The following is a 23105-nucleotide window of genomic DNA, read 5'->3' as shown; positions in this document are numbered from 1 at the left end:
ACCGTTTCAAGCATGGCTCAGGCCGAAGACTACGACAGTTCCTCACGAAGTTTCAAGACCGAGGAACTCATGAAGCGGTATGGCTCGACAAAGAATTTTTCGAAGATTATCCGGCTTTATTGACGGATTATTTGGAGGCTATGCAGCTTCCGTCAAGTTAAGCAGAAGGGGATGTCACGTGCATCCCGCACTTGGATGCCACGTAGACATTCTGTACAGAAGGTGCAGGACCTGGGATGGTGAACTGGTCCCATGTGAGCCCAGTCCGGGACGAGTCAGCCAGGGATCCATCTCAGTCGTCCGAGGTCAGGTGTGCATTGTCCTGCACATGAGTCCAAGGTCAGGTGTGCATTGTCCTGCACATGAAGCAGTGCCAGTCCGCGCTGTGAGTCTCCCTCTGGAATGATGTCAGATGTGCTGTGTATCTGGTTTGCAACTGGATGCCAGGCCTCTGTAGGCATGTAGTTTGCATGTAGAGATGGGGCCAGCCCATAGGGCTACCCCAGGGCAAGGTTTTGCATTGGCATATTTAGCATGGGCATGGGGGAGGTATAGAACCACCCCCAAGGGGCCAGGAGGGCCCAAGATATTGCCCACCAGCCAAGGCAAGGGCTGGAGGGGCTGTCGGCCAGCTCCAGGGCTTCTGGACAGGCAGCCGACAGAGGTTAAAACCCTAGAACAGCAGGCGGCCAGGTGTGGGGGGCAGTCCCACACCTCTGCGCAGCATGTCCAGCAGCCAGGGTGCTGCCCAGAGTCATGCGCAGGCTGGACAGGGTCTAAACAAGTGTGAAAACACTTTATTAAAGTGTGAACACAATTTATTAACAAGACTCAGTCGTGGGCTGTCCTGAAGCCAGCCGACTGCATGAAGGGAGGGGTATAAATACCTCAGCCCATAATCCCATTAATCATCTCATAATTCACCAAGAGCCTCAAGCATTCAAGGGCCAGGACAGCCAAGGGTTTGCTAAAGCTAAGGGGTGAAGGACTGAAGGTCAAGGGCAGGTTTTCCAGCCAAGAAAAGGTCAAGTACTTTGTATTTGTTTCAGATTTACATCATTCTAATAAAGCAAATACACCATCCGTGGTGGGGGCCCTACAGAGGGTAATTGGGACCCAATACTGTGTCCTTCTCCATCTCCCCCTTCTCTCTCTATTTTCTGCACATCGTCTTTCAGTTTTGTGCGTTAATTCCGTCGCGAAAAGAGTGCTGTTTTCTGAGTTTTGAAGTACCGATCCTTCTCCGAAGCTTCCGCATATTACAAGGGATTTCATGCAAGAAAAAGGTCGACGATGCTGATTTTTGGGAGGACCTCAAGCGTACCGACGCCATGGTGCATCCCATTGTCCACTTGTTCAAAATTGTTGATGCTATGCAACCATGCATCGGCAAAGTATACGAAGCCATGGACCGGATGATAGAGAGTCTTGAGAAGCTTGAGTTAGATGTAGATAGATATGAGGAGATCCACTCGCTTTGTGTGGCGAGATGGAGCTCATATTCCTCTCCTTTACATGCAGCTGCTTTTATGGTGGACCCAGAATTTCAAGTAAAAGGACAGGATGGTGATAAAGAGGTGAGCAACGGTTGGAGACTCATCTTGGATCGCCTCACGCCGGATGCAGAAATCAGGCGCAAAATTAGAGACCAGCTCTCTAATTACAGGGCATTTCAAGGCTCATATGGATGTGCAGATGCGCAGCAGGACAGATTCAAGGTTGGTGCAGCATTATGGTGGGAGGACTTCGGATCAAATGGACCAGAGCTACAACAGTTGGCGATCCGGATCTTGAGCCAGTCCGTTAGCTCTTCTTGCCTAGAGCAATTATGGTCCTCCTACAGTCACATTTCATCAAAGAAAAGAAATCGGCTTGGGGTGGAAAGAGCTAATGATCTTGTCTTCATTAGCGCAAACTTGCGCATGCTTGGCAAGAGTGCAAGATGCAATGCCAATACTTTTACACAGTGGGAGATGGAACAAGAGGAGGCAGCTACAACTATTGCACAGGAGGGTGGGACAGATGGTTCTCATCATGAGCCTTCATCGGATGACACAACCCCCATCCACACTTCACGCACTCATGATCATGAGGCTAGCACCTCTCTTATTGGGAGCGCAGAGTATGAGAGCAAGTGACTTATATTTTGTATCGCCCAGGTCCCCCCAACATCTTTTGAGTATATCTATTTAATGTTATCAACTTTAAAGTCTTTCTTTTCCGACTTTGCAAGTCTTGACTCTTGCACCTCGTAGCGTAATTTAATTTTAAATGTAATGTGTATCATGATTCATAACTTTTGGAGTTAGAAAGCTTGTTGTTATTGATTGATTAATCTTGATTCTTTACTCCTCTAAAATTAACAATTTTGAGTGCCGTCCCCACCCCCCCGTCCCCGTTCCCTACCTTTAGCCGTCCCCATCCCCGTCCACGTCCCCCGTCCCCGTCCCCGTCCACGTCCCCGTCCCCTTCCCTTGGTAACTATGGCTGAGACACAAACTTCCTCCTGCAAATCACCATTCAAAAAGGCAGTTTTGACATCCAACTGATGTACATGCCATTGTTTGTGGGCAGCCAATGCAATAACAGTACGTATGGTAGTCATACATGAAGTGGGAGCAAAGGTCTCCTCATAGTCAATGCCCTCACGTTGGGCATACCCTTTGGCAACCAAGCGAGCCTTATGGCGATCAACTGAACCATCAGGCTTACACTTAAGCTTGAAAACCCATGTTGTGCCAATAGCACCCTTGCCTGGAGGCAAGTCACATAACTCCCAAGTACCATTTTTGTCAATGGAGTCAAACTCCGAACGCATGGCTGCCACCCAATTGTCATCCTCCAACATGAGAAATGGGTTCCTCATTACAAGCGGTGGCAACAAGAGCTGTATCCACATAATGTGAAGATGCATGGCATGAAGCAGCACATGTACGACCTAGCATAAATGTAGACTGTTTGCTATCATCTAGGAACAGTTTTTGACTTCCTAGTATCTGCATCTTCCTCTACCAATGCATCACCCAAGGTATCCTGATCAATCTGAGGCATTTCAGGATCAATTTGGGGCAAGTTCAGCTGCTGATTTTGCTGGTTTTCAGCAGGTATAGGTGGCTGTAAATGAGCTGAAACTGGCTCGACATTGTCCACATTTGAATTGAATAAAGGCAACAAAGTATCAAACACATCTTCTGGCCCAATAGATGGCTGTCTAGTACATGAGACAAGTGGTTGAGATGCATATTCATCAAAGATAATATCTCTTGACACAATGATCTTGCCTGTATTAGGCACATAGAGTCTGTATCCCTTACTCTCAGTACTATAACCAATGAAAATGCATTTGATTGCCTGTGCATCAAGCTTATGTCTTTGTTGTGTGGACACATGCATATATGCCCAACACCCAAAGACTCTCATATGAGTCACCACTGGAATCCTACCATTCCATGCCTCATAGGCAGTCATAGATTTCAAGGCTTTAATGGGGCAACGATTAAGCACATAATAACCGCCTCAAGCCAAAACTTACTGTGGGTAGATCCTTGCTCTTGAGCATGCAACGTGCTATCTCCACAAGTGTACGATTACGTCTCTCTGCAACTCCATTTTGCTGAGGAGTATAGGGGGTAGTACACAGATGAGAAATACCATGTAACTCCATGTAAGCTGTGAACTCATTTGACAAATATTCCCCCCCTCGATCTGTACACAATGTGACAAGCTTGTGTCCACAAGCATTTTCAGCCATGGGAGGGAAGTTTTTGAAAGATGTAAAGGCACCTGACTTCATTTTTAAACCATACACCCAACAAAACCGAGTGTAGTCATCAATGAGCGTGATGAAGTACGAGTGTCCTCCAAAAGATGGAGCCCTCATGGGGCTACAAAGATCACTATGAATGAGCTGTAATGGACGGACAGCCCTCATAGCACCATCTTTAGGAAAGGAATTCATGTGCATCTTTCCAAGGATGCATACCTCACATACATGCTTGAAGGGAACCTGCATAGGAGGAAGCTCATGCACCATACCTTGCTTCTGCAAGCATACAAGGGATGGGAAGTTCAAGTGATCAAACCGAGCATGCCATAACTCAGTGTCACTCAACACACGGGAGGTGGATGCAAGCATAGCATCATGAGACTGAAGCACTGTAGATACAAGTGAACCATTTGGAATGACCTCATCAATGTTGATGAGCTGCTCTCGCAAATCCTTGATGCGGGTAAGGAACTTGTCCATTGAATCACCCTCATCCATATGCTCAAACTCAATCTTCTTGCGAAGATAGGCAACACGAGCCTCATTGCGAACTTGATACAAAGAAGCAAGTACATCCCATGCACCCTTAGAATAAGTGCATGAACGAATGTGTGGTATAACCTGCCTTTTGCATGAAAGGCCAATCAAAGCATGTGCCTGAGCATCCTTGGCATCCCATCTGAGCTGTTCTGGAGTGGGTGGCAAAGGTGCAGAATGAAAGAGTGCACAGAGCGGAAGCAGAGTGGCAGTAGAATGTGCTCAACAGAGAGTGCAAGAGAGAGAGAGATATGGAGAAAACTATGCTGAATATACTGAAGTAAAACAGTCCCAAGCAAGAGACACTACAAGTCTCATAAGTGAGGGAGCAATATATGTACAAGACTAAATGAAACAAGAGAGACCAGCACCCACTATTTATAGTGAGGGAATGCTGGCCGACTGGAGATGATAAACAAGCCGACTGGAGCTAATGGACATGGCCGACTGGTAAATGCCAGAAAGGCTGGGAAAAATCCTAGAAAAATAGTAAAAAAGGGGTGGCCAGCCCACAAGCAAACAAGGGCCATGCAAAAGGGGACCAAATGGGCACCATAAAAGAGCAGAATTTGGGGATGAATGTGCTAACACCCCCTCTTAGCACCAGATGCTGAACAAACTCCGAGAATCCGAAGATGAGGAGCCAAGGAAGCCTGAGAAACCGGCTTCGTGAACAAATCTACAGCATTCTCCGCGGAAGGACAATACTCCAAACGCAAATCTCCAGCAAGAACCCGTTCACGAACATAGTGATACTGAATCTCAATGTGTTTCGTATGAGCATGAAACACAGGGTTCTTGGAGATGGCGATGCAACTCTGATTGTCACACCAAAGAAGAGTACATCCGGTAGGAGGACAACCGAGCTCCTCCAATAATCTCCGCAACCATATCGCCTCATATGTAGCATAACAAATTGCACGGTACTCCGCCTCGGTAGAGGAAAGCGCCACAGTAGGCTGCTTTTCACTGCTCCAAGAAATGGCTCCAGACCCAAGTGAAAAAACACAACCAGTGGTCGAACGCCGTGTATCTGGATCTCCAGCCCAGTCTGAGTCAGACCATCCAACAAGAGTGCGTCCTTGGCCATAAAAGATGCCAAAATCCAGAGTGCCACGCAAGTTCCGAAGAACTCTGAGAGAACACCGCCAATGCTGCTGACGGGGTTTGGATGAGAAGGAACTCAATAAACTGATTGCGAAGCATATGTCCAATCGGAAGTAGGTTAACCATATACCAAACAACTGACGAGAACCCCATACTGTCCCTGATCAGCCCCTGGAGAAGCATCAAGTGAAGAAAGCTTCTCACCAATATCCATAGGAGAATATACTGGTTTGCACCCAGTCATCTGAAATCTGTCGAGAATCTCCCGAGTGTACTTCTGCTGAGAGAAGAAAATGCCCTTCAAGTCTGCCAAATCTCAAAGCCAAGAAAATAATGCAAGAGGCCAAGATCCGTCATCTCAAACTCTGTCTCCAAAGCATCCATAACAGAACGGATCCGTACTGTATAAGAACCTGTAAAGATGAGGTCATCAACATAGACCACAATGATAACAATCAACCCCCTCTCAAGGAGGATATAAAGGTTCGAATCTGTGTGAGAACAGCGCACGCTGAGCTTCTGAAAGAACTCATCAATCTTTTGGTACCAAGCCCGCGGAGCCTGCTTTAGACCGTATAAAGCCTTCTTCAGCCAGTACACATGATCCTATTTGCCCGAAACAACATATCCTGGCGGCTGATCGATATAAACCTCCTGTGTAAGCTCTCCATTCAGGAAAGCCGACTTGACGTCCATCTGGAAAATAGGCCATCTATGATGTCCTGCAAGTGCAAGAACGGTACGAATGGTAGTCATCCGGGCCGTCGGAGCGAAGGTCTCATCAAAGACGACACCAGGGCGCTGAGCATAACCCTTGGCAACCAGCCTCGCCTTGTGCTTGTCCAAGCTACCATCAGCTCGGAACTTTGATTTGAAAATCCAACGCACACCAATTTCCTTACGCCGCAGAGGCCGAGGCACCAAAATCCAAGTGCCATTCCATTCGATAGCATCCAGCTCTGCCTGCATAGCATGACGCCAAGGCTCATGTGAAAGTGCCTCGTCTACAGAAGTGGGATCAGGACCATTAATAATTGTAGACATAAGAGCATAATTAACAAACATGTTGCCCTCATGAATTTGTTTCCCTGTAACTCTGGAAGAACGCCGAAGAGAACCAGGCGGAGGAGCAGAAGGAAGCTCACGTAACCCGAAATCACGAACTGTCTGATAATACCAACCAGGTACAGATCTGCTCGAACTCGCCGAAGGAGGAGCAGGGTCATCATCATCTGACTGAGTATCCTCAGCTAGAGGTGTAACAGAAACAGTAGGTGCAGGAGGAGGAGTAGGTGCAGGAAGAAGAAGCTCACCACTCCCCTCTGAAGATGTAGGAGTCTTGTTGAACACCACATCACGGCTCACAACAACTTTACCGGCCTGAGGATCATAAAGACGATATGCCTTGGACACAGTGCTGTATTCGAGGAAAGTCATGCGCTGAGACTTCGAGTCCAACTTGGAGCGGTGCTCCTTAGGCACATGAACATACGCCGTACACCCAAATATCCGGAAATGAACAACGGAGGGCTTCTCACCATGGAAAGCCTCATATGGAGTTTTGTCGGGAAGAGCAGTAGTAGGAGACCTATTCTAAATGTAGACAGCAGTGGAAGCCGCCTCAACCCAGAAACATCAAGGTATTGAAGAATGCTCAAGCATAGCACGGGCCATCTCCATAATGGTCCTATTCTTCCTCTCGGCAACTCCATTCTGTGATGGAGTATATGATGTAGTAAGCTGTCTCCGAATGCCATGTGTCTTGCAATATTGTTGAAACTCTTGGGATGTGAACTCACCCCCTCCATCGGTCCTGAGAGCCTTGACCGAGTGACCGGTCTCTTTTTCCACCTCAGCTTTCCAATCACAGAAGTGATGAAAAGTCTCATCCTTGGTCTTCAGAAAGAAAACCCAAGTATATCTGGTAAAATCATCCACCATCACGAGCATGTACAACGTCTTACTCAAAGACGCGGTACTCATAGGACCACATAAGTCTGCATGAATGAGAGCAAGTGATGTCGAAGATCTGTGTGTCGCCTCCTTCGGAAAGGCGGCTCGGTGTTGCTTCCCCTGTAAACAAGAGAACAAGCAGAAGACGGAGCCTTGATGGTCGGTAATCCCTAAACCAACCCATCCTTCGAGGCTCGCTGTAGAAGCTGATAGCTCAAATGGCCAAACCGAGCATGCCAAAGAGCAGAAGAAGCACCAAAAGAAAGTAGAGCGGTCAACTTGTAGAGACCACTATCTTGGACTCCCTGAGCCAAGATGCTACCAGTCGCCTTATCTCACGAATGGTAATCTCATAACGAGAAAAGATCACCTCCGCACCATAAGCTGTAAGAGCACTCACTGACAAAAGGTTAAAAGCCAACTCTGGAATATACAGAACGTCAGAGAAGTACCTCTTGTCCTCGTCAGAACGGAAGATGGGGATAGTGCCATGACCATGCACAGGCACAGAAGAAGAATCACCCAGAGTGATCTCACCTGATCTGGCAGTGAAGTCCTCAAACCAATCTCGATGGGGTGTCATATGAGCAGTAGCACCGCTATCGACAATCCAAGACCGTGAGACTGAGAAGTCACAAGAGCAAGTATACACCGAGTATCTCTGTCACGTGCATCCCGCACTTGGATGCCACGTAGACATTTCTGTACAGAAGGTGCAGGACCTAGGATGGTGAATTGGTCCCATGTGAGCCCAGTCCGGGACGAGTCAGCCAGGGATCCATCTCAGTCGTCCGAGGTCAGGTGTGCATTGTCCTGCACATGAGTCCAAGGTCAGGTGTGCACTGTCCTGCACATGAAACAGTGCCAGTCCGCGCTGTGAGTCTCCCTCTAGAATGATGCCAGTGGTTCTGTGTATCTGGTTTGGTACCGGATGCCAGATCACTGAGTAGATTAGGTTTAGGACAAGGGGCCAGCCCATAGGGCTACCCTGGATCTGAGTGTGGGCACGGGAATGGTGTAGAACCACCCCCATGAGGGCCAGGAAGGCCCAGGCTGAACCCACCAGCCATGGAGGGGCTGTAGGACAGCCCTAGGGCACAGATCAGGCAATCTGCAGTAGATTACAGCCTTTATATGGCTGTAGGGCATGTATGGGGCAGCCCATACAGGCTGCCCAACCCTGGGATTGTGGACAAAAGATGTGTCCAGCCCTTCAGAAGCAGGCGCCTGATGTCCAGCCAGCCAGGAAGAGATGCGCAGACATTATGGGATTTTTCCAGCATTTTTGGGGATTTAATTCAGCATTTATTGCTGAATTTACTCAGTCGTGGGAATATGATGCTGGCTGCCTGTTTATCAGCTGGCCGACTGCTCATGATGGGAAGTATAAATAGAGGAAGCCACAATCCCATAATTCATCTCAGTTTTCACCAAGTGCTCAAGCCAATCAAGGGCCAGTCAAGCCAAGGAGATTGCCAAGCAAAGGGGTGGACTTCTGAAGGTCAAGGGCAGGATTTTCCAGCCAAGAAAAGGTCAAGTTTCTGTATTTGTTTTCAGATTTACATCATTCTAATAAAGCAAATACACCATCCGTGGTGGGGGCCCTACAGAGGGTAATTGGGACCCAATACTGTGTCCTCTCCATCTCCCCCTTCTCTCTCTATTTTCTGCACATCTCCTTTCAGTTTGTGCGTTAATTCCGTCGCGAAAAGAGTGCTGATTTCTGAGTTTTGAAGTACCGATCCTTCTCCGAAGCTTCCGCATATTACAGTGGTATCAGAGCCTACTTCAAGGACAAAGATTCAGCAAAGAAAACCAGAAGATTTTTTCGCGTGGTGGTTGGTTTTTAGACGCCGGTGGACTACCCCTTTCGGAGTGACTCCTGTCCCTCGAAGGACGGTTGGTTTTTAGCCTCCGGAAGCCTCCGGAAGTCTCCCACACAGATAGTGGATGGTCAGATTGCGTTCCGGAAAGGAATTGCATTTTCCCGCTATGGCGAGTTTCGGCGACGAGAGAGAACCAGAACCATGGGACCAGAGTGCACCAGGCAGCCCAGCTAGGGCACCCGGCTTGAGTGTCACAGACATGTTCCAGCAGATGATGCGAGCAATCGCAGACCAGACAACCAAGTTGGATGAGCAGAAGGCGCGGGTTTTGGCTCTGGAGGAGCGTTCTCGCTCTCCAGCGTCGCGTTTTCCATCTCCTCCTCCCTCTCCTTCCGTATCCCAGATACCAGATCCTTGTCACAGGGACCCTCTCGCGGAGTCACAGCCGCAGCCAAGCTCCTTGCTTGAGATGCAGATGCGTGCATTGGAGATTCGACAACGAGAAGACGACGCCATGCGACGAGTGGAACACGAGCGTTACCTCAGAGCTTTGGACGCCAGATTGACACCGGCGGCGCCCTCGAATCATTTTCCCGAGAAAATGAATTTCAGTAAGTATAATGGTAAACTCGATCCCACTACTCTTTATTCATGGTTACATCAATTTGAAGCTTACTTTGCCGCAGTTAGGAAAACAGATACTGACAAAGTGATCTTAGCTAGTTGGTACTTGGAAGGTGAGGCCATTCCTTGGTGGACTCAGTGGGCTCATGCCCACACCAGAGCAGGTATGGCAGCTTATGTGTGGGACGAGTTCGTCCGCGACCTTAAGCAGCGGTTTCTACCGCCCCACTACCTTAAGCGACTCGAAGACGAGTTCAGGGAAGCGCGTCAGAACGCGCAACCAGTCCTTCAGTTTGCCAATAAAATTTCGACCTTGTGTCCGCAATTAGGCTTATCTGATACGGACAAGAAAGGGCAGTTTTTGTATGGCCTGGACACGCAAATCCAATGGGAGGTGCGTATGTTTAGGCCAGCCACCTTTGAGGACGCACTCTCGCTTGCGCAGAGTGCAGAAATGAAACACAATGGTGGCAAGCCCAAGACTTCCCAGCCGGCTTCTCCCAAGGCTAATTCCTTGGGGGGCAAAAGCCAGAACCAGACAGGGTCTTCCCAAGGACAGAGCCCGGGAGCCTCTGGCTCCAAGAACTCGAACAATGCGTCTAAGCTTACTCCAGACCAGAAAGCGGAGGCAGGCAAGACAGGTGGCAAGTTGAGTGCTGAGGAGCTTTCTCAGTACAAGAAGGAGGGTAGATGTTTCTTTTGTCACACAAAAGGACATACTTCTCGGGATTGTCCGAAGAAGCCTCCAAAGCCCACCGCCGCCTCCACAGCTTCCGTGGTGAGCACAGCTCCCACACAGACCCCAGCGGCTACCCCTAGTTCTTCAACCCCCGGTGCTTCAGTTGGAGCAATTATTAGCCGGGAGCTCGAAGATAAGCAGAAGGGCGCCCATGACCAGGAGTATGAGCGCAACGAATTGCTCAAGTCCTTTGGCTACATAGGTGGCCAGAGAGTCGTTGTCTTGTTTGACAGCGGCAGCACGGAGGATGTGGTCACAGAAAAGGCCGCTAGGCGTGCCCGTTCCGAGCTGACTCCGGTGGACAAACAGGTTGAGGGTTTTAGCACAGGTATGACAACGAGTGTCAAGTATGAAGCTCTAGGTGCTAAGTTAGTGATTCAGGGCATAGAGTTTGTGCGTGACTTTATGGTTGCCCCTCTTGTAGGAGCAGACATAATTTTGGGTATCCAGTGGTTTCACAAGTTTCTTCCTGATGTCAAGTGGGACAAGCACACGTTCCAGATCAATCGGAATGTGTCAAACACCCCGGTGACCATTAAGTGTGAGCCAGGGATTCCAAACTTTCCGCTCATAAGCCACTTGCAGGCTAAGCGAGCAGTCAGGAAAGGCGCACAGTGTGCGATGATTTACATCCAGACAGCCCAGACGGTGGCCAGTGCTTCCGAGAAGTACTTGGTTCTCCATGAAAAGTTCCAGAAGATTTTTCTTCGGGACAGTCTCCCTCCCCAGCTCCCCCCGTCCAGACCGGAGGATCACAGGATTGACCTCCTCCCAGGCTTGGAACCCCCGAGCAAGTTTCCGTATCGCCTTTCTAAGGCAATGGAATCGGAGTTGGACCGCCAACTCCAAGAATTGTTGCAAGCTGGCTTCATCCGCCCCAGCGTGTCGCCATTTAGAAACCGATCTTGTTTGTCAAGAAGAAAGATGGGTCTTCTCGATTGTGTGTCGATTATCGTGCACTCAACAAGCTGACTATCAAGAGCAGATTCCCGATGCCTCGAATTGACTATATTCTCGAGAGGCTGAATGGAGCTAAGGTGTTCTCTAAATTGGATTTAAAGAGTGGGTACCACCAGGTACGGATTGTAGAGGGGGACATCCCCAAAACAGCCTTCCGTACAGAACGGACCCACTATGAATTTGTGGTCATGCCATTTGGTTTGACGAACGCCCCAGCTACATTTAACCGCATGATGATGCGTATTTTCCAGGAGTTGATTGGAGAGTGTGTGTTCATATTTCTGGACGACATACTCATATTTTCAACTACAGTTGAGCAGCATGACATTGATGTGGAGAAAGTCCTTAAGTTGCTAGAAAGCAACGAGCTCTATGTCAATGAAAAGAAGTCAGAATTTTATCTGTTCCAGGTACATTACTTGGGATATATAATTAGTGCTGAAGGCATTCGACTTGATCCGGCTAAAGTGGCCGAGATTGTTAACTGGGAAGTACCTCAGACCGCTTATGACATTAGATCATTTGTGGGTATATGCCAGGCATATTCCACCCACATTGACAAGTTTTCTGATCTCTCGGCAGACCTCACCGATCTGCTAAAGGGAGTGAAAACAAGAAGGCAAAAGATTCGAATGACTCCACGAGCGCTGGAGGCATTCCAGAACCTCAATGTGGCTTTATCAGAAGCGCCTTGTTTAGCCCTTGCCTCGTGGGACGAACCATTTCAAGTGATCACCGATGCGAGTAACATCGCAATTGGAGGTGTATTGCAACAAAATGGTCATCCGGTAGCTTACATGTCTCGTAAGTTACTGCCCGCCGAAAAGAACTACTCGGTCTATGATCGTGAACTCCTAGCAGTTATACAGGCCTTGAAACATTGGAAACATTTCCTGTATGGCCGTGACTTCGGGTTCGCACTGACCATCAGGCATTGCGCTGGATTCAAACGATGCCAAGTGCACAGTGGAGTGATCGACAACACCGCTGGAGTCAGATATTCCAGCAGTTCAGCGGTATGATTGAGTACCTTCCAGGAAAGGCCAATCCAGTGGCCGATGCTTTGAGCAGGAAGGGACAAGTATCTGCGATTCAGACCACTAGACTTGACCTTGTTGGTACAGGCCTAGAAGACATGAAGCACATGTACGCGGATTCCGAGGAATTCGGTACACAGTGGGAACAGGCATTGGATGCCACAGGACCATGCTATTTTCTGATACGCAATGGTTGGCTTTTCTACAAAGGCCGACTATGTGTCATGAAATCATTCCGGGCAGCTCTTCTCCATGATGTCCATGACGCCATTACAGGTGGTCATAGGGGCATGAATTCGACTCTGGAGAAATTAGAACGGCAATACTATTGGCCAAAGATGAGGCGTGATGTGTTTACATATGTACAACGCTGTGACATTTGTCAAAAGGTGAAAGCTCCTCGTGGAAAGAAGATAGGGTTGTTACAGCCTTTGCCAATTCCTGAGGGTGCTTTCCAAGACATTTCGATGGACTTTGTCACAAATCTGCCTCTCAGTCCGAGTAAGCGTAATACGCAGTGTTTAACTATTGTTGATAGGTTCAGCAAATTTGTTATGCTTATTCCTTGCAAGGCCAATGTGACCGCCGAGGATGTTGCCCAACTATTCATTCGGCATTGGTACCCGATTGGCGGGATTCCTAGGACCATAGTGTCAGACCGAGATGCCAAGTTTACCAGTCATTTTTGGAGGACATTGTTTGATAATTTTGGTACTAAGTTGAATTTTTCCAGTGCATTCCACCCACAGACAGATGGCCAGACAGAGATATACAACCAGTTGGCCTTTGATGTGCTGAAGTGTTATGTCCACGATCAGCAAGGTAAGTGGGAATCATTTTTGCCTTTAGTTCAAGCTATTTTGAATGACTCTTTTTCTTCAACTATTGGCAAGACTCCATATGAGGCAGCGTTTGGAAGGCCTTTCCAGTCGTTGTTAACCAGGACTTCGTCTTCAGTACCGGAGGCAAACAGAGTGACGGAGTCTTACCAGGAGATCCTAGAGTCTGTTAAAGACAGATTGGCTAAAGCGCAAGAGGCTACACTCGACAGGCCAATAAAGACTGAAGGGACATGAAGTTTTCGGAAGGGGATTGGGTGTATCTTCGGATTATGAAGCAAAGATTGAAGAAGGTGGGCAAGCGATGCCCAAAGTTGTCTTTCAGGAGCTTCCGACCATTTCCCATCCGGAAAAGGATTAATGAGGTGTCTATGCAGTTAAAGCTACCTCCGAGTTGGACTATGCACGATGTATTTCATGTCAGTTGGTTAAAGCCATATGCAGGTCCACCCCCTTCAGAGGTCAAAGACGAAGCGGAACCAGACATTATTGATGAAGCAGAAGTAATGGTTCCAGAACAGATCCTTCTGCACCGTTTCAAGCATGGCTCAGGCCGAAGACTACGACAGTTTCTCACGAAGTTTCAGGACCGAGAAACTCATGAAGCGGTATGGCTCGACAAAGAATTTTTCGAAGACTATCCGGCATTATTGACGGATTATTTGGAGGCTATGCAGCTTCCGTCAAGTTAAGCAGAAGGGGATGTCACGTGCATCCCGCACTTGGATGCCACGTAGACATTTCTGTACAGAAGGTGCAGGACCTGGGATGGTGAACTGGTCCCATGTGAGCCCAGTCCGGGACGAGTCAGCCAGGGATCCATCTCAGTCGTCCGAGGTCAGGTGTGCATTGTCCTGCACATGAGTCCAAGGTCAGGTGTGCACTGTCCTACACATGAAACAGTGCCAGTCCGCGCTGTGAGTCTCCCTCTAGAATGATGTCAGTGGTTCTGTGTATCTGGTTTGGTACCGGATGCCAGATCACTGAGTAGATTAGGTTTAGGACAAGGGGCCAGCCCATAGGGCTACCCTGGATCGAGTGTGGGCACGGGAATGGTGTAGAACCACCCCCATGAGGGCCAGGAAGGCCCAGGCTGAACCCACCAGCCATGGAGGGGCTGTAGGACAGCCCTAGGGCACGGATCAGGCAATCTCCAGGAGATTACAGCCTTTATATGGCTGTAGGGCATGTATGGGGCAGCCCATACAGGCTGCCCAATCCTGGGATTGTGGACAAAAGATGTGTCCAGCCCTTCAGAAGCAGGCGCCTGATGTCCAGCCAGCCACGAAGAGATGCGCAGACATTATGGGATTTTTCCAGCATTTTTGGGGATTTAATTCAGCATTTATTGCTGAATTTACTCAGTCGTGGGAATATGATGCTGGCTGCCTGTTTATCAGCTGGCCGACTGCTCATGATGGGAAGTATAAATAGAGGAAGCCACAATCCCATAATTCATCTCAGTTTTCACCAAGTGCTCAAGCCAATCAAGGGCCAGTCAAGCCAAGGAGATTGCCAAGCAGAGGGGTGGACTTCTGAAGGTCAAGGGCAGGATTTTCCAGCCAAGAAAAGGTCAAGTTTCTGTATTTGTTTTCAGATTTACATCATTCTAATAAAGCAAATACACCATCCGTGGTGGGGGCCCTACAGAGGGTAATTGGGACCCAATACTGTGTCCTCTCCATCTCCCCCTTCTCTCTCTATTTTCTGCACATCTCCTTTCAGTTTGTGCGTTAATTCCGTCGCGAAAAGAGTGCTGATTTCTGAGTTTTGAAGTACCGATCCTTCTCTGAAGCTTCCGCATATTACAATCTGCTAAGAGAAGAATGCCATCATCCTTCTTGGGTTGAGACACCGCCGTTGAGGAAGAATTCTTTGCTACTTCATCACGCTTCTTCTTGTGACATTGGGGTGACTTGTGACCCTTCTTGCCACAATAATGACATTCAATGTCCTTATTCTTTGAAGATTTGTTGTCTTTATCCTTGTCGGAATCCTTGGAGTTCTTGTCAGAACCCCCTTTTCCTTTCTTTTGTTGAGTCTTCCCTTTATCTCGTGCTGCCAAAGCTCCATCAGGGCCACTGGAAGTGCCAGTCTGCTCCTCAAAGCGAGACTCAATCTGCATAACAAAGGGGAGAACTTCCTCCCAAGTAACTGGAACAGGACGAGGAGAAGAAACCAGAGACTGAAAGTATGCATCAAACCTCTCTGGAAGTTTGGAGAGCAGTCGAATAGCCATGTCCTCTGTGGAGATGTCCTTGCCACAAACAGCAAGCTCGTCCCAGAGATCTTTCATCTTCGAGATGAAAACAGATAAAGATGGAAACGCAGAAACTGATAAATTCATAAGTATGTACGCACATGAGAGAGAACAACATCCTGACAGTTCAACATCAGGAAGGAGAAAACGCGTCGATCATTCGACTGCCAAATATCAATCTGTGCCTGAGTCACACCACCGGAAGCAAGGGTGGGAGGGGTGGCATTGACTGGTGTTACAAGCCAATCCCAGAGATCCACACCACGCAAGGCCGATTTCACCTTCACCTTCCATAGGGTGTAGTTGGAACCATCCAACTTGGCAGACTCAGCAAACATAAGAAGAGAAGTCGGTGCAGCCATCACAAAAGCTTGGGCTCAATCTCAAAAAATGCACAAACTCTGAAGAAGAAGTGTCCTCCACAGGTACCAAGAGTGCCACCAAAGCCTGCAGCACCACAAGCCCCTTCTGCAAAGGAAAAGGGCCACTGGAGAGGAAAACGCAGCAAAGAAAGGCTGCTGTCCTGTAGAAAACACCCCGCCTATTGTCCAATCTCCAAGTGGGAAAGAAAATGCTGGTCAACAAGTACCTGATGGCTGAATTGATGAAGCCAATCTGAAGGAAAAGCGACCAGCAGGGTGCTGTCCAGAAAACGCAGCAGCAAAGGCTATCGATCTGGAAGAAAAACGCAGAGGAGAAGGTGCTGAAAACAGGGCTGAATCTGGGGCAGCAAAGGGGTTGCTAAACCGGGAGCGATGATACCATGAAAGAGCCTGTTCATCTCTCTGCACTGCCTGTAGTCTGGCCACCCCCCTTCCAAAAGAGGGAGAAAACACAGTTCAGCCGTGACACTCCTCAAAAAGAGAGAAAAACACCTCTTCCTGGCTGCAGCTGCCCGCAAAGAGAGATAGAGAGAGAGAACTGCAGCCCTGCTGTCACCATTTGGTCCATCTCCATTTCTGGAGCCACTTCTATGGGATTGTCACTCCATAGAGCGGCCAGATTTGTGCCATGTTCACACGGGGCCAGGCCAGTGTCCCATGTGAAAGGGCCAGTTTTGTGGTGTCACATGGACGGGAGCCAGATCAGTGCCACCCGTGTGCGACCAGTGCTGCGTCACATGGACGGGAACCAGTTTCGTGTCACCCGTGTGTGATTTGCTTCGTGCTGTATGGAAGGGAGCCTATTGGTGCCACCCGTGTATAGCCAGGATGGGGTCTTACCTATCGGACTGTCACTCCATAGGAAGACCAAGACACATTTATTTATACTTGTCGCGCCAGTTTTGTGCCCAACAGGAACCTCTTGTACAAGTTTCATGAAAGGGAGATTTCATCCACTATTTGTGCACATGCATTTATGCCTGCATGCATAAATTTGTTTTTGCATGACTTGTTTGCGTGTGTCTGCCTGTTATGCCGTGCCAGTACACTGGACGGGGACGCCCCCAGTGTACCGTGGAATGCTGTTTGCTGACTTGGTGGTGTGGCGTGTAAACAGGTGGTAAGTATATTCATTTTTTTCCCTTTTTAAAAGGTGAAATCCATAAACTAGAGTAAACCTTAATTTTTTATAAGCTAATGTGTTCACACACATTAGCTTTAAATTTTTTATAAGCTAATGTGTTCACACACATTAGCTTATAAAAAATTAAGCTAGAGTAAACCTTAATTTTTTATAAGCTAATGTGTTCACACACATTTAAAGCTAATGTGTTCACACACATTTAAAGCTAATGTGTTCACACACATTTAAAGTTGGACTGGACATTTACTTCCTAGTGTGGGTGCCCATAAGTATAAATTTTGTATTAAGGTATCATAATCTTGGATAAGCCTTTTTGCATGGGACATTGTTAAAAATTCCCCACGTGGTGGGTTGGTGGCTCTCTTTCTCCATCGCCTCCTCACGGCTGCCCACGCCTGAAGATTGCTGGCTGTACCCGCCTACTCTCCATCGCCTGCAGCCTACTCCATACCTGCTGCATACACCTGTATCTACTGTCCACGGCTGTACCAGCCCAGGTGTACCTGCAGTCCACGGCTGTACCAATCTCTTCTGTACCTGCTGTCCACGACTGTACCAGCCCAGGTGTACCCTATGAAAAACTGACTAACCTTGGCCACCCTTTTATAGGCTCTTGGCCGGTCACCGGACGTCCACACTTTGACGCCCGTCCGTCCATACTTGGGTGCCCACCCGTCAGTCTATCCCTAGCCTAGCTCACCAATCAGCTTGCCTAGCTCCAAGCTTCCCCAAGCCTCGAAGCTAGTCTTGTGTGCGTGTGTTGCACACGGTAGATACACTCTGTGCACGTGACAACCACAGTTAGTGGATGATATTGAGACCAATTACTCAATCCATGAGGAGGACAACACTTCATGAGTCCAGACACATGAGGTTGTTTTGTTGCTACTCTATTGTAAACACGGTACATAGTATGTTGACTCTGGTTCTTCTTTCTGCAAGCCAGTTTATTTATTTTTCAGGTTGTCTTGACATCCAGTTTACTCATGGATCACATGTGACAGCTTTTTGGTCTCATAGACCCTATGGATCTTTTGTAGACATTAATAACATCTCTTCTTCTTTTTTCTCTCTTTTAATAGAAGATATATTACCAAAATTAATTTACAAATGGCCACATGGCCACCATGTGATGTACTAGCTTTCTCTCACTAATTACTCTGAACCACAGGTGTAGCTCAGAGTAGCTTCATCCAATATATAGCCATGTCATTCTCCACCAAATGAATTGACCGCAAGGAAGAAACCTGCCACGATAGTAGCCCTTTTATACGACCTATGTGAGCTGTAATACCCACTTTTGCATCAAATATGAGGGCATTCCTAGTTAACCAAATATGCCACAAACTTGTCCACCTGAAAAAATGAAAGAAAATTGAATGTTCTAGGTTATCCATCCCATTCAGAATCTTGCCAAAAATCTAGTCTTTATGGGCCTATCTATCAACAGAATCCATACGCGAGAAAGGAAATCCCACACCTTCTTTGCCACCGGACATGAAATGAAAAGCTACGGGCATGTTTCCAAGCATGTAGTACAAAACACACAATTACCAGAAGCAATCCGACCCGCTTTCACAACTGGTCCCCCAATGGTAGGCCTCCAACTAGCATGCGCCATAGGAACACCTTCCCTTGATATGGAATCTTAGACCACCAGCCTTGTAAGATTACTTTCTTCTACCAAGCCCTACTTTTCCTGATGTTCCATATCCTATTAGCCTTCTCAATGATCCAGCGCTTATCTTCCACCATCATATGGTACACTTGATTTGTTGTACACTGGATAATGTCGTGAGGCTTTCTAAATGCCCAATCTAAGCAAGGTTGTTGATCCTCCGACTGAGGAATATCACCAAACGATGTAAAGCCTATCCTCACCTTCTCCCATAACTATACATATCCACGTGGAACCTGAAAATATTGATGGATTTTCCGAAAAGACAATAAGCGGCCTCTACGTGTGGTAACAAAGCATCCATAATTCTCACTAGTCCCAATCGAGCCATTCTATTGAATTTTGGCCGCTCAACAAGTTTATTACGCCACTCCAGAAGTCGTGATGTAGCCAGCACCTCACATACCATAGAATTCAACTGCAACCGTTAATCTGAAGACTTCCATTTAGTGTGTGCCAACACCTCCTTCCATGAGATCATCAAATGAGAAAGGAGAGGTGAAGCCACCACTCGAACCTGTTGGGAACCATTCACTACATCCCATGTACCATCAATCCTGGTATTACCATGCACAAGTACGACCTCCTCTATGAGGGCCTTAACCATTACCACCCATGGCTCTTGAGGTACACATATTTTGCAATAAAGGCCATCACCATATGTAATCTGACATCTAATAGGGCTGCCCCTCCACTCCTCTTCGGAGTAGTAACATGTTCCCACGAAATCCACGTCTGCCTTGGCTTATTTCCTACTCTTTTCCATAGCATAAATCTAATTGGATGTTGTATCTGATGCAAAGCTTTGTCCATCCATGGAAATAAAGGCAAGAAAAAAGATATCATGCTAATCATAATGGATTGTGTCACTTTGAGCCGAACGTGTAGAGACCAACCTTGAGATTTCCAATACACAAACTTATCATTTATCCTTGCAGAAATCCATGCCAACAAAGCTTGTGAATCAACATCAACTCCAATCGGATAACCCAAGTGACGTGTGATGCATTCCCTTTGTACGACTTAGCCCATTCCATCCCAAACTAAGCAAATCACTCTCGATACAGCTTATCAAAGTAGATTTCTGTATATTAATGTATAACCCTGAAGCAAGACCAAAAGCATCCCAAACAGCCATAGCCTTTTGAACATTATCTCTTTGAGCCTTAAGGAACATGAAAGAATCATATGTCAATGCCTCACCGACTATCTGCTCTTCCACTAGCTTATCCGGTCGAGATAAGATCGGATGTGTAACAATTGCAAACAAGAGAGAGCTAAGTGGGTATCCCTGCTTGACCGATCTCGTTAAATGAATGGGCTCAGTCACCCCACCATTAATCATAAGCCTAGCCATTGCATGTTGGCTAATAGTATAAATCAAAGAAGACATGCGAGGGCAAAATCACATAGCCTACATAAGCTGTGAAAGAAAAGACCAACTAACGTCATCATAAGACTTATCAATATCCAGTTGATATCAATATCCAGTTGAATCATAACCACCTCTTGTCTCGAAGCCCTTGCATAATCAAATCCAATTTGTACATTCAGTATATTATGCAAAATATTCCAATCTTTAATAAATCCATATTGCCTTGAATGAATCAAAGTAGGAAGAAATCGTTGCAACATATTGGCCAAGATCTTTGCAAATATCTTATACATGGCTTCCATCAATGTGATTGGTCTCCATTGACATAGATCAACTGGGGATGGAACTTTAGGCAATAAATGTACAAGCCCAATCTTCCAACTCGCAAGCATGATACCTGTATTCCACACCTCCTAAAAAATAGAAGCGAGAGAGACCTTCAACTCATCAACATACTTTGTGAAACGCTCATTGGAGAGCCCATCCCATCCTAGACTTTTCCCTTTAAGCAAATGCTTCAACACATCCTCCACCTCATCCGCAAAAATATCTCTTTCCAATTCAAACAGAAACAGCTGATACCTGGTAGTAACGAACCAAGTGAAACAAAGACTCTCTAGCTGCAATGACATTAAGAGATATGACCTCCTACGGACCCAACAAATGGCGATAAAAGTCCACACACATCTAGAACACAACTAAGATCAATAATCAATACTCCTTGCCTATCTTGCATCTTGACAATATTCTCACGTGCATGCTTTTGCTACAAACGAGCAAAGAACGTATGTGACTGACAATTATATGAACCCCATACTAGCGAGCAGGCTTTTGAATATTGAACATACAACACTCCCAAACTGACACCCCAACAAAGATTACATGGCCTCAAAAGTTTTGTAACACCTGCAACATAAACTGATGGAAAACAATATGCTCCAAGAAAGTCTGGCTAACCTTAAGAGGATCTTTTCCCAATAATGACCTATAAGTATCCACAGAATGGCTATACATCTCCAATACCAAAGAGAAATAATCTGACAAAATATGATTATATTCCACTTGCATGGACAATATCTCTGGTAGAAATAAATCATGCTGGCAAATATACATTCGGTCCAAACGAGCTCTTGTACCCACATACTATTGAGAGACATATGTAAATTCTCTCTCATGCGGGTATAGCCATGACCACATATCTTGTTTCAAAACTTGATTAGCAAACACATTCCAGCAGAGCCTCTCCGACCCATCCATAATAGAGTGAGGTGTAGAAGCATGCTCCGGCAATTCACAAACATTAAAATCACCCAACACAAAGCCAGACTTAGCGTTACATAAACACAATAAATTGTCCCATAACTGACAATACTGTGCAACACCATTAGGCGTATACAGTCCCACAAGCCATAATGTTTCATCCATAAACTTCACTTCCACAACAATGAACCACCCCCCGGACATCCTGTATAACCAATGATGGCTTAAATTGAGATTTTCCTGCAATTATGATCCTTCATTATGTATTGGGATGCCCACTATAAAACACACTAAAATCCTTGTAATCATACACTTGTCCAATCAAATGGAATGTTGTTTATGCTCCACAGCACAAAACATATCCCATTGACCTTCTCTCTTTTCTTAAAATATTGCATAGGATCCTCAATGCCTTCTCTCTCCATCTATTCCCATACTCATTGCACCAAAACATCCACCCATTCCTTCTCACCTAAAGTATGGACATCATTAGGTGATGTATCCTGTCTCCACTTGACATCCGGATACTTCAAGCTGAGACCTCTTGTCCTAGGTTGAGACCATAGTCCCCTTTTTTATCAAATAGAAGAGAAAAATTTCCCTGATTTTCTTTCATAACTCGAGGTCACAAATTATACCGAGAGTGTTCTTTCTCTCGAGTCCATCTTGTGGCACTAGGACAAAATGATGAAGAGGCACCACGACCAATACCCACATTTTGATTACCACTAGAAGTAGCTGTCTGCCGAGCCTCTCTCTCTCTCTCTCTCTCTCACACACACACACACACACACACACAAACACACACACACCCCCCTTTAAAAACTACAAGCAATTCTTTTTATGTTAACGTGAATCAGCAGCCTTACCCCTTTGTTGAACATCACAACAAACAAGCCAGTGCTGAGCCCCAAAAGACATCCTATTAGAAGTAAGGCCCATTCGGGTTGCACTTTCTCAGTAACTCTTTCTCTCACTTGACTGATAGAAGACCGCCGCAGTAAGGTTGTTTTCCGGATAGATTTTCTTCTATCAAGTTCTCTTGCCTCCTTCAAGCGCCCACGCTGTGCTTCCAAATCAGAATCCGATCCCGAAGATCCCGACTGCAAAAAAGACCTATGATCACTGACATCCTGCTGGATTCTCATTATGCATATGCCCTTTCTGATATGTCTTGCTTCAACCAGATATGAAGAGCATTTGATCTGGGTGGCCAGCCAAATGATGTGAACCTTCTGAAAGGCGGCACATGTTCATTTTATTCAATGGGGAGGACTAGGGTGTGGCATCTGGTCAGACCAGTGGAAACCTTCTAAAAAGCAGACCTTCTTACACAATGGAAAGAATCAGGGTTTGCAGATGGCCAGCCAACTGATGTGATGTGGCAGAAACCTTTTATGAAGCACAATTTGAAGAATTAGGGTTTAGCTTATGAGTTCATGTGGTATGTCGAACCCTAGGCCCATGTGGTATGTCAAATCCTGTTGTGTGGGAACCCTAGCATCATGAGTCATGCCCCTAAAATGGAAGATGTCAAACCCTTGTGTTGATCAAACCCTAATAATCCAGCAATATGAGTGTATACATGCAACCCCTAACACAGAGCTTTCACCATCA

General features: G+C 46.7%; 1 protein-coding gene across 1 annotated transcript in view; it reads right to left on the bottom strand.

Annotated features, from left to right (window-relative positions):
• The window catches only part of CLC-F (chloride channel F), a 75919-nt gene that overhangs the window by 52168 nt on the left and 646 nt on the right, over positions 1-23105 (bottom strand). Inside the window, exon 1 of the mRNA XM_086787908.1 lies at positions 22358-23105. This exon is cut by the window's right edge and continues 646 nt beyond it. Within this exon, the coding sequence (XP_086644034.1) occupies positions 22358-22636 (279 nt within the window). The 5' untranslated portion in view covers positions 22637-23105. The remainder of the gene's footprint in view (positions 1-22357) is intronic.

This window comes from Cibotium barometz, chromosome 51 (genome assembly GCF_041138505.1).
Source record: "Cibotium barometz isolate CiBa-2024 chromosome 51, ASM4113850v1, whole genome shotgun sequence".
Classification (NCBI taxonomy): domain Eukaryota; kingdom Viridiplantae; phylum Streptophyta; class Polypodiopsida; order Cyatheales; family Cibotiaceae; genus Cibotium; species Cibotium barometz.
The sequence above is the reverse complement of the archived record's forward strand: the minus strand, read 5'-3'. Positions and strand labels throughout refer to the sequence as shown.